Source organism: Vanessa atalanta, chromosome 10 (assembly GCF_905147765.1).
Source record: "Vanessa atalanta chromosome 10, ilVanAtal1.2, whole genome shotgun sequence".
Lineage (NCBI taxonomy): Eukaryota > Metazoa > Arthropoda > Insecta > Lepidoptera > Nymphalidae > Vanessa > Vanessa atalanta.
Window position 1 is genome coordinate 4,366,788 of NC_061880.1, and position 12,480 is coordinate 4,379,267.

Consider the following 12,480-nt stretch of genomic DNA (forward strand, 5'->3'; position numbering starts at 1 on the left):
CACCCCATACAAAATATTAGACCTAAAGTAACTAACAAACAAGCATCTAACAAATAACAGCTGGTATAAATTAGAGAAAATATCGTTTTTTTTTACCGAAAAATATTTATTCTATTTCGTTTTCAATCAACGTCAAAATCAACAATATCATCAATTTTTATTGCTCCATGAACACTTTACACATAAGACTATCAAATCAATGAACTGAAAAGTATATGGAGCAAATGTTTTTCGCCCCATGGACTTAGATGGAATAGTATAGTTCTGTAAACGGTATAATTTGGGTATACAAGTGTGATTGTTGACGATTGGTGAGCGCATTGGTTATTGGCGAACATGGTAGCGTAGTCGATCCTGTCATGACGAATATTTTTAGAGGTCTACTAGGTTTTGAGTTACAAAGTAAGGGAGGCCATGTGTGAAGAATAAAAAATAACTTTTCATTTACATATAAACATTTATTTCTCTCTATACTTACCTAAATTTTATAATCCTTTTTAATATTCCGTTAACTAAAAAGTGCGTATAATTATTTAATACTAGTTGTAACACGCGGCTTCACTTGAGTTTTGTCATTCTTGTTAATGTCACCATTATAAATGCCAAAGTGTTCGTTTGTTGCGCTTTCACGTCTTTTACTTGGTGGTAAAGGGTCTTGGGCGTCTGAGTAAATAGCATGCACTCATCATATACTATACTACCAATCAGCAATACTTATTACTGTTCTGTTCCGGTTTGAAGTGTGATTGAGCTAAAGTTATTACAGGTTCAAGTAACGTAACTAGTTTCCAGGTTTGTAAGTGATTGGACAGGGGCAGGTATTAGGTATCCTATGTCCATTTCTGTACCCCTGATCACGTGTATAAACCGTCATGATGAAAGGGTGAGTACTTTTATTTTTGTAAGTTTGTTCTTTTACGCATTTCACAGTAGAAATCGTTACGTAAGGAAACAGCGTTAGGCCCCCCGAGCGACCTTTCCTTTAACTTCTCTGATTATTTCTATTATATACGGTTTTAAATTATATTATATAAGCTTATTTTTGGTAACGTTTTAACTCAAACGGGATTATTAATGACAATTTTAATTCTTGTCATTTAATTATTCTCAAACGTTATTTTTACACGTTACGTTACATTAATTTATTTAATTGTGTCTGTTAATTAGTAGATACATAAATATAAAACAAAATAGACACCTCATTTTTTATTTGTCACATATGTATGCTGACTGGCAAATGGATAATGTCAACGTGATCTGGTCTAATTCATTCATAAAGGGGAAACCCTGTATATGTAGTATCTAATAAAACTTTTATAAAAATCTTATTACGGTTAGTGACTGTACAACCAGAAGAGTCTTGCGGAGTTTCCATTTGTAATTCATGCTTTAATAATTAAATATTACTCATTGTACGGTAATGGTAAAGTCCTTTTTTGAAATTTAATATTTTATCGCTTATTAGTTGAGGTGACAAATATCACGATGCTATTATGGAATAAGATATTTTTAGTCTATTTTAAAAACGTATTGTTATGTTTTGTCCCTGGAATACGGACTCTACATATTTAATGGTGACCGTTTTTTTTAAAATAATATAACCTAAAAATAATGCAGCATAGATTTATTTTTAATTTTATATTTATTACAAACGTGCTATATACATGCATAGATATATATTTTATAATTTAGTTTTTTTTTTTAAATAGTCATTTTATTGTTTATCCGTAACCAATAATGTTAGGTTTTATTTGAAAAGATGTTCAAATTGTTTTATTTGTTCGATTAGTATTTGAAGACAAAATCACATAAAATTTTAATATTTACTTTTTAAGACACCTACAGTATCGGATTACGATTTGCACTCTAATATATTGGAAATATTAAATAAAAAAAAAACCTCTACAATTTATTCATATTCTTATTTTTTGACTTGCAGTTTCTAGAACCGGTTATATTTTTAGTGTTTATTTGAATCATGAGGAAAAACGCACAGTTATTTACTTACGGTCAGTAACCTTGCCACAAATGACAATCTATAGCTAATTTTTTATGCACACTCTGCATAAGCGTTTTAAATTGAAAATTATTTTGACGTAATTTGGCAATGAAATAATAAAACAGAATCCAATGACGCATTGGATTCTGATGTATAATTTGATAAATTGAGATCTATCACATGAAGATAAATCTGTCGGCAGAATGATAAAAACGATCGAGTAACTTATTGGACACGCTTTAATAACCGGTTTCTGTTGGTATCCCTCATCACGTCTTCTTAATAAACTTGGATCTAGGGTCTCCGTTAATGGAGGGCACCCACGGACGCAATTTGCCCAGCAACGTACGGTATAGACGTCCCTAACGGGTCGAACGGGTCCCTACTTCGAAGAACTTGTTCTTGGAACGAGCACTAGTGTCCGAGAATTCGACTTGCGAGTGACAAATTATCGCCCAGGAACGCCTAGTATGCTCTCGATTTCTGGTCTGAAGTAGCTCGTCTTGTACGGGCAGGGTTGTATATTAGCGGAGGTAGCGCAGACAGGCCTGGCGTAAATATGATTGGTCTAAGCTTATCCACACTAGGAAATGGTGTAAAATTAAGTTGATACAATATTTTATTTTAACACTGCTGATCAATCTCCAAAGACACTTCAAAAACCCAGCACAAGTATTTAAATACATGATATAGAATATTTAATATTATTAACATAATTTACTTTTGTAATTATTTAATTAATAATGTTAATTAAGATATCAAAGATTATTATTTCCCTGTGATCTTGGGAAATTTAGGTGTTGGGGAATTCACAGTACTATATAACGTTTTAATTTAGGGATGTATTTTTGTCGATAACATTATTAACGTATTTGTAACTGGTAACTGGTTATTTTTTATGTTGATAACATTTAAATACAATAATTTTGTCTGCCAATATTAGCTGCATTTAATGTTTTCAATATTAGCTGCATTTAATGTTTCAAATTTTGACGACCTCCGTGGTCGAGTAGTGTGTACACCGGTTTTCATGGGTACGCCACTCTGAGGTCCCGGGTTCGATTCCCGGCCGAGTCGATGTAGAAAAAGTTCATTAGTTTTCTATGTTGTCTTGGGTCTGGGTGTTCGTGGTACCGTCGTTACTTCTGATTTTCCATAACACAAGTGCTTTAGCTACTTACATTGGGATCAGAGTAATGTATGTGATGTTGTTCCAATATTTATTATATTTATTATTATTATAATGTATTCTAAAAACAATAACTATCGTTGTTTAAATATAGCCTTTTGATCCTTTTAAATATATAAACAAAATATTTGTATTAATATAAATAGATAATTTGGTTAATTTACAATTCATATAATAAGAAAAAGTGAAAAAATATTTTACTCACATCTATCTTATATGTGGTGAAAAACCTGGTGAGAAACAGGTTGTCGATAAAATATTAAACAACACTATTATAGGTCAGATGTTACTGGACGCGTCAACACAAGCCTCAACTTATAAACTAAAGTCCGAGCGAGTTGACTGCAGTATCACATTATACTTCTCGGTGTAACTACATACATATATATTAAAAAAAATAACAATCGAACCTTTTAAAAATGCAAACATTGTGGATCTTTGTTATTCTGGGTAAGTTTAATATTATTTATTATGAAATTTTATTTAAGTTAATATTAATAGGGATAGTTTAACATAAATTTTAATTGGTGGTTGGGGTTTCTGTAAGCCCCTTCGTATCGTACAAATGTAATGTTATTATACCGTCAAAAAGCCATACTTTATGTTTATAAACGATGGAAGAGTAAGTCATATTATTTGGCGGCGCTTTGGCGGTGTAAGGAAAGGGACAATTTACTATTAAATGGCCCATTGAATTAATTCCCTGACTAACTGAAAAAACCCACTGTCAATCATCTTCTATATCAGTAATTATTTATAAAAAAAAGTATAATTATACTGTATCTAAATGACATTCGGTTTTTACGGCTTTATTTGTTTGTAAATATGTATGAATGATATAAATCTGTCAACATGCATCGCAGTAGTCACCAAACGATTAAACCAAAAGATAAAAAAGCGGTCATTATATGAATTGACCCAAAACAATTCTTTTGAAAGCTCGAAACAAAACAATTACAATTATAAGCAGGCATAATATTAACATTTAATTTTGTTTTCTATTGCACATTTGTCGTAATAGGTCATGTAAATTTTGCTATCATTATAATAATAATAATAACTCATTGGCCCAAAAATCAAATATTACAAAAAGAAGCTTATATATATGAGTTTACAAAATAAGTATGACTAGGCTTCATTAAAAACCAGTTGACCATATACGTTTAAACCAGTTATCTTGCTTCTATTTTTATTTGTTGTAAATAAAAAGGTCATAAAACAAAATTGATACTTAAATCTTTATATATTAACATAAATAAACGATGACAATCATCGATAATATGTTTGTTTTTTTTTTTACTGGAAATATACAAATTCGCTTATGAACTGTGTTCAGATTTAGTGTTAGTTAAATACTGACTTCTGTCAGTCTGTCTGTGTATTAATTTGGCATTTGAAAAGGACAGATTATTATTATTAGTGACGGTTATTCTTAATTTAAATATTATTTTGTTATTTTGTTTGAACTTTTATTTTAAGTAAATAGCTTTGTTTATTTTAATTATTATATATGCATTTAATTCATTATTTTATACGTTAATTGTTTACTTTACAGCAGTATTAAGCAATGAAGCTCTTGGCATGAGCTACAGACAGAAAAGGCAAAATGAAGGAAGCGAAGAGGATTTAGAAGATAGATATGGGTGGAATCGGCCGAACTACCCTCGTTTTCCTCAGCGCCCATGGAGGCCTAACCCGAATCAATTCCCTCAACCGCGTCCGACACCAGACCAGGGTCAAGGTCAATCTACAATAACAACAGCAGCATCGCCTACCACTAATGCAAATACGTAAGCTTAAAACGTATTTATTAGTTAAATTTGTTTTACCAAAAATTTTGAGCGTTCGTGTCGTACACTAATAGTTCTTTTAGTTAGAATAAGTTTCTCTATACGAGACCACTGTAATTAAGTAATCAGTGCTTTAATATAACTTACTTATATTATGATTTATAAATTAAATTTTGTTCAACTTTAATTGAAGCTGTCTCAACACCATTTTAACTATAAATATGTACTAAGTATATATATATATTCTTAAAATATAGTTTTGTTATTTAATTAGGTTATTAATGTATACATAATTATTTTTATAGCGCTAACGATGCCAATATACAGGCGTGCATCCGAACCTGCCCCGTGACAACGGAATACAATCCAGTGTGCGGCACTAATAGCGTTACCTATGACAATCCTAGCAGATTGAATTGCGCGCAAGCTTGCGGAGTCAGTAAGTATTGAGAAGTTTTTATAGTAGGTGATCTTTATAGTATTTAGGATTTTTTAATACAGCTTGCTATTTCAAGAGTTTATGTGTCAAACCAGATAGACTGGTTTTTGTTTGATAAGCGACATCGAGTTATGTTGTCAAATGAGCGAGGATTGAATCGCGTTACGTGCGTTTTCTGCAACCTTGCGAAGCTCCAATATAATATAAACTACATAGGAGATTTTGATATTCATCGATTTTTTAAAACAAGGCTGGGTATTTCGTTTGGATTAATATGGTAAACATTGTCATTATTATACGGCTAAAATAACTTAATGATTATATGCGTGTTGTCGTTAAATGTGAATTCCGGTTTTAAATTAACGTCGTCGTTGGTGTCAAGGGTAACTTAAAATTCCAACATTTAGTTGTATAAGTATTTATAATATTAAATGTTTCGCTAAGAAAATACTTTTTCATAAGTTATTATTGTATATTAGCAACTCGTCCCACCTTCGCGCGCACACATACATAAAGTACTATGTATATAATATATGTGGTCGTCAACTTTCATAAAACCTTAAGAGTCAAGAATGGTCACGAAAATCGTGTACAAATTCCTTAGGTAGATTTTAGTTTATCCTGCATAGACTGAGAGACAGACAAACAGACAGACACGTAGTACTTAATTTTAAATATGTAATAATTGTTTAAAACTATAAACAAATTTATTTCTAAGAGTCCAATTTGAAGCAAATATTGAGTAAATTAATATTTACAGATAAAATCACTAAGTGTAATTTAATAGCCTGCATAAGGAAAATCTTCCACAGAAACTCGAAGACAATTATAAATATAATGTGACAGAGAAGTAAAGTATTATTATTAGATCTCAGTTTGTTATTATCTCTTTATGCATGCTATTTATGTATCGTTTAATATATCATGTACTCCTGACTGCTTTCGAAATCGGACAATCAAGGGAGACTAGTACTCCAGCACAATAGCACTCTAAAACCTCTCTCGCATGATAAGACGAGACAACAAAGAGACGGCCGCAAAGAGTTCAGGTGGATGATTAACGTTTTTACGTGCTTTCTGAGGCCCGGGGTAGTAGTACACAATGCCACATTCTCCTGGGAACTACTGGGATTTTCTATGCAGAAAAACACATTTAATCATATAATCGCTCCCAATTCAAATTACCTCGGAGTCTACCAGTATAAAACATTATAAATTTGAATATAATAATAGCATTATTATGGCAAGACAAGCAGAATTTAATATGCAGTATTGCTGTGATTAAAATTAGGCATAATTAATGCCTAAGTTAAAGTTGTCTAAGTTTTCTTAAAGTGTTTTATTTGTCTTCAAATTGGTTTTTTATTTTTTCAGGTGTGTCTTTACTGAGATCATCGCGGTGTCCACCAGCGACACCAGCTCAATAGACTATAATTTAGTTATTATTAAGTAAATAATGGAAAAAATAAATTAAACTTATTTAAATTATAAACATGTTTCAATGTAACTATTTGATTGGATCTAAAAAATAATAATATTTTTGTCTAAAATAAAGGTGTTTTGGTAAAGTTAATGACGAGACCATTTTCATGACAGACAATGAGTTTACAACACTATGAAAAACCGATTCTGATTTAATTAATGGCATACCAAAGAAATGTTCACCAATTGGGATCCTATGTAACCAGTGAAGTTTTCTGATAATATGCCTGTCTTGAAAGACTAGATGAACCCGTGACTTTGTCAGAGTTATTCAGTTTATGATACAAATCCCTCATAATTAGGCGTTTTAATTGTTACAATTTTAATGTATACAATTTTAAATGAATATTTGTTCTGTATTATTAATAACAGCCTACTCAATCAAGGAGTAGGTATATTATTAAGGTTCGTATAATATTGTTTCTTCGTGAATCGATTATTTCTTGACTATTAAGTATATAATAGTCATACTGGTATAACTAGTTATGTTTATGTATTCATTATTATTTACATATTAATAGTCTTTTATTATATTAAGGATTTTAAGTTATTATTAAACAATCTGTATATTTTGTTTGGGAATCTAATGTCCAATCAAATATGCATTCAACGTCGGATAAAGCGATTGTATATTTACCTTATAAGTTAAAATCAAATTTATACTAAGTATTCATAAAAATATTAACCATTCTTTACATTGCCAATGGATGAAATTTAGGAACAATGAATGGTAACTATCTACTTGGTATCGGGGCTTTGCTACCTACCCAGGTACCCACTCATCAGATCTCCTACTAAATAACAGCAATACTCAAAATTGGTGTGTTCTGGTTAAAGTTTGAGTGAGCCAGTGAAACTATAGGTACACGGGACATAATATGTTAGTTCTCAAGGTTGGTGGCGCATGGGCGATCTAAGGAATGGTAAATGTTTCTCACAGTGTCATTGTTTATGGGCGGTGGTGATTACTTGCCATCGTGTGGTCCACTAGCCCGTCCGCCTCCCTTTATCATAAAAAAAGTTAAGTCTCTCGTATCTGTAATTACACTTTACTCATCCTTCAAACAAGAACAATAATACTAAGTAGTTGAACCAGTTGTATCTACCCAGACGAGCTAGCTCTACCACTAACAACAGAGCCGGATTTAATGTCCTGGAGGCTCTGGGGCTACAAAGGAGTAGAGGCCCTGGAGAAATAGAGGAGGATTTGAACGTTGTCATTTATATCAGTCAGGTTATAAATAATATGATTACTCTTTTGATAAGTAACTTTTAAAACAGTAATAATTAATATAATTATAATTTTACTATATTTAGATAACTAAATATATGTTTCATTAAATTTGGCACTTTTCGAGGCCCTGACCAAGAAAATATTATCGATATTGTATATTTGTATTTAAAAACATGCATGCAATCATGTAGAATGGCAAAGTGCAAGAAGAAACAACGACGATAGCCAGATATCTATATATATAAAATAACAAGCCCTGACTGACTGATTCATTATCACCGAGCGTAAACTATTAAAGTTAGGGCCTTGAAATTTGGTGAGTAGGAGTTGAAATAGAGGTTGAAATTTCGTATATAAGTTAGTCTTGAATTCGGTCATTTTTTAATTAAAAAGATTGGCGTGCCAATATTGTTACTGAGAGACGATAGGATGGATAGGAGGGCTAATAGGCACTTGATCGTAATGTCATACAGGCTACAGTTGACATTGAACGATGGATGGATGACAAACTATGTATATTCCACGAAAATCCTTGATACCTTCAGAATACCTTTTTAAGCTCAAAAGAGTACAGTTCGCGCTTACAGTCTGTTTCGCCATGATAATTAATGAAGCACAAGGTCAAAACTTTAAAATGGCCCGAGTAGACCTAACAGAAGACTGTTTTTCGCATGGAAAGTTCTAAATAGCCTGTTAGAGAGTGACATATACGAGCAGTCTGGTGGATCTAGCCCACGAAAGTTGAACTAAATATGTGGTTTACAAAGAGGTCTTAAATTAACATAATATTTTAAATTATTTATACACAATTTGCACGAGAGCAAAGCCGCGGGCAACAGCTAGTATAAAATAAATAATTAAAATGTTCATAATCGAGAATCGAGAACCAATCGGTTTAATAGATGAAACCGGGAACGATGACGAGCTTTTATATAAAAGTAAGATCGCTTAAAAGCAATATTAACAGTAACCAAATGTATCGAGATACAAATGTGGGTTTATAACAATAGCACTGCAATAATTTGGATAACGTAATAGTACGTTGTACGACGTTGTACGTTGTACTACGATGTTACACTGTAGTGCAATTATACATCACTTAGATATAAATTAAGCAGCCAACAGCGAACATAATACAAACAGGTACGGAAAAACAACAGACAATCATTCACTTTACTTTGGATAAATGTACATTCGTGTTAATTTGTAACACAGCGCTAGGTTTTGTTTTCGCAGCATAATAGAACAATATTGAACGTTAATTTGACATTACATTTTTTTTTTCAATCTTTAAGCCCGTATACTTAAAGTAAGACAACTTAACGTCCTTATTAATTTTAGCAACAATTTTGCAAGTTTTTCTTCAATAACTTTCATGAGATTCTCATTTTCATGGAACGAGTTGCTCATTGGCTTATGCTTGAAAAAGGTCAGTGTAATTAGTGAAAGAATATAAATTATGATAGTCGTCAATTGATACTAATTTCATCATATTTATTGTCCACCAAATTACCCTAAAATGGACTAACAATGTCGACTGATGTTACGCTATGACGATGTGCACTAGCGAACGTAATTACCATGACGTGTTAATGTACGTGATTTGTAAGAAATATAAAAAGCATTTTTTTATACTATTTAAAACTTTAAAATCACACTTAGGTGATCCTATTTGCTATAACGCATTGCGGATATAAATTACTTTGTAAATCTTATTGATTCATTCATGTCACATGTAGTGGGAAAGTAATCTTGGTCTAAGGCAAAGGTGTTCAAACTTTTTTGCGTTAGGGATTGTTGTCTTTAAATATAAACACAGGTAAGTCATTATATCATACAGGAATTAATTAGAATAAAGATCAAATTTTTAACTACGATGGTAGTGCTGCGAAACCAACCCGCTGTTCATTGTTTGTAAACCCCTGACCTAGAGTGTTCGCTAAGCATGTTTTATACGTCTAAGATATTACGTGATTCAATATTTTTAAACGTAAATGTCTTCATCAAGCTAATATTTATAGAACTGACTTAACTTGACCTAGTATCATACAATTTAGTGTTGCAATAGTTTCGTAAGAATTGTTAGGGAAAAACCTATTTGGATATAAAGAAGTATTGTTTAAAACTGAACAAAATGAAAAATTAAAGTAATTCTCATTATCTAGAAAATGTATACAACAAAGTCGCTGTCTGTGTGTCTTTATGAACGTAAAATTCTTTGAAACGCTTATTCTAAGAGCGACAAACGAGAAATATAATTTTATATCATTTGTTCAAAATGACTATGACGGTGATTTATCCAAAAAACTATATTAGTACCAAAATATAAGTATGAATTAAAATCCTGTCCACTATCTACTTTTTCTAAAGCTAGAATATTTATTATTTATATCAATTTTGTGTCACTGTGTATTTAACTATTTTAACTACGCGTATTTCTTACAAATTCTGCATATAAAAAGTAATAAACGGTTGCTTTTATCCGCTGTTTTATTTCGTTTGTAATTAAGTCCAAAAAAAATAGAACAATCCTTTCATGTCAATAGATTTTTATATAAACTTTTTGAACTATAGATAAATTTTCTGGTTATTAAAAAAACTTTTCTAAAACTCAAGATGGTTATGAGTTTTCTTTTTGAGTATACAAAATAAAAATAAAATTGATATTCATACTTTTATTAGTACACAAGTTTATCCATCTATGAAATTTTATTACATTCAAACTATTAATGTTCTATTGTATTAAAATTGTCACTAGTGAAATTGATATATTATCAATTTTTAAATAAATCTACGGCATATGTATATCTACTTCTATATATAACAAAAAATTAACGCTTTAATATTTCATTAAACTAATCTCGATATTTTACGTATAATAATTTAAGTATTCAGCTGTCCGTCTTCCTACATTAAAAATGTTTATTATATATATTTTTTCTTAGATTTATAGTATACCCTAATGTATACTAAATGCGAAAGTATGTCTTTCTTCCGCCTTTCTGTCTGTTGTTCTGTGCCTAAAACATTGAACCCAATTTGACGAAATTTGGTTTGACGGAGGCTTCATATTTTGGTAGGATGAAGTAACATTTATTTATACCTAGCACCTGACGGCCAATCCCTAAAATGCGTGCGAAGCCGCGGGCGACAACTAGTAAAAAATAAATTAATTCAATACGTTACTTGCTACGATCAATTTCAATTTTACTGTAGTCAGAATTATTAGACTTTAATTTAGTTAAAACATCATTGAAACTGGCTTTAAAATTCGATTAAAATTTTGGTCAGATTTACTTCGCTTTAATGTTATGCTAATAAAGTATGTGCACGGAATCTTTAGTATGAGTGAGAGAGTGAGTATATTATGTAAACGGTATTAAGTGTCGGACTAAAGTGGTTCTCGTTAAATATAGCTAACGTATTTCTGTAAGAAATAAAAATATTCTAAGACAACTGTGTTAATACGGATATTACTAGAAATTAGACGTATTTAAGGATATGATTTTAATTAAAAAATATATATGCGATATTCAATTATAAATGAGTTTATTTGTTATTATGTATAAAATTATATAAGGTATTTCTAATAAATCGTAATTATATATTTCACAATTTAGACAATATGTTAAATTATAAATTACATATATGTGAATACATTTTATTTTAAATATCATTATTATGATAATGACGATGTCCTCCTGACCGATTTTGGCAATGGCGACTGAATTCAAAGACTTGGCAATTAGGCAGGACAACATACATAGTGCACAAGTTTGTGCGCAATAATCCGATGGGACAGTAAATCCGACCGGTAAGAGTTTAGACGTAAGATAGGCTTGACGTTTTTGACTAGACCAACTAGGCAGTCTTATATGATTAAAAAAATACTCGCTAAGTCTGCGTGACCGATAATTCTCGAAATGTAGAGCTGGCGTTGGCACTTAAAGTGTTTTTAACTCGGACTAAGCCACATTGCCTAAAGGTAGCTCCGTGAGGGAATGTTGACTAATTAATTATTTTATCTTACATTTTTATATTATAGTAAGGCGAACGCTCTAATGAGTAATTATTATCACCCATAGATTCTGGCGATGTAAGAAATTTTAATTATTCCTTATATAACCAATATGCCACCAACACGGGGAGCTAAGGCTTTCTAGCGCAGGGCTTTCTGTAAGTCAGTGTAACTACAGAGTTAACTACCACCTAAAAACGTCATTATTATAATGTTAGTTGGCAAGTTAGTTAGTTAGTTGTTAGTTGGCAAAAGGCAAATTTTATCCCAAAAACCGCTTATAAATGTGTGTTTATTTTATATGTAATAGCTATGTAGACTGGCAAATA

At 31.2% G+C, this 12,480-nt stretch overlaps 1 protein-coding gene across 2 annotated transcripts; it reads left to right on the forward strand.

Moving 5' to 3' along the window:
- Positions 1-3,473: 3,473 nt before the first annotated feature.
- Positions 3,474-6,905, forward strand: LOC125066683. Of its 2 annotated transcripts, none has more exons than XM_047674896.1 (4): positions 3,474-3,638; positions 4,744-4,978; positions 5,284-5,417; positions 6,792-6,905. In XM_047674896.1, the coding sequence occupies exons 1-4, from the start codon at positions 3,608-3,610 to the stop codon at positions 6,842-6,844; spliced, it is 453 nt and encodes a 150-aa protein (XP_047530852.1). In that variant the 5' UTR covers positions 3,474-3,607; the 3' UTR covers positions 6,845-6,905. The 2 variants fall into 2 exon arrangements, with proteins under 2 accessions (XP_047530852.1, XP_047530853.1); XM_047674897.1 differs by having other exon boundaries at positions 3,526-3,638; positions 4,747-4,978.
- The last annotated feature ends 5,575 nt before the right edge of the window (positions 6,906-12,480 follow it).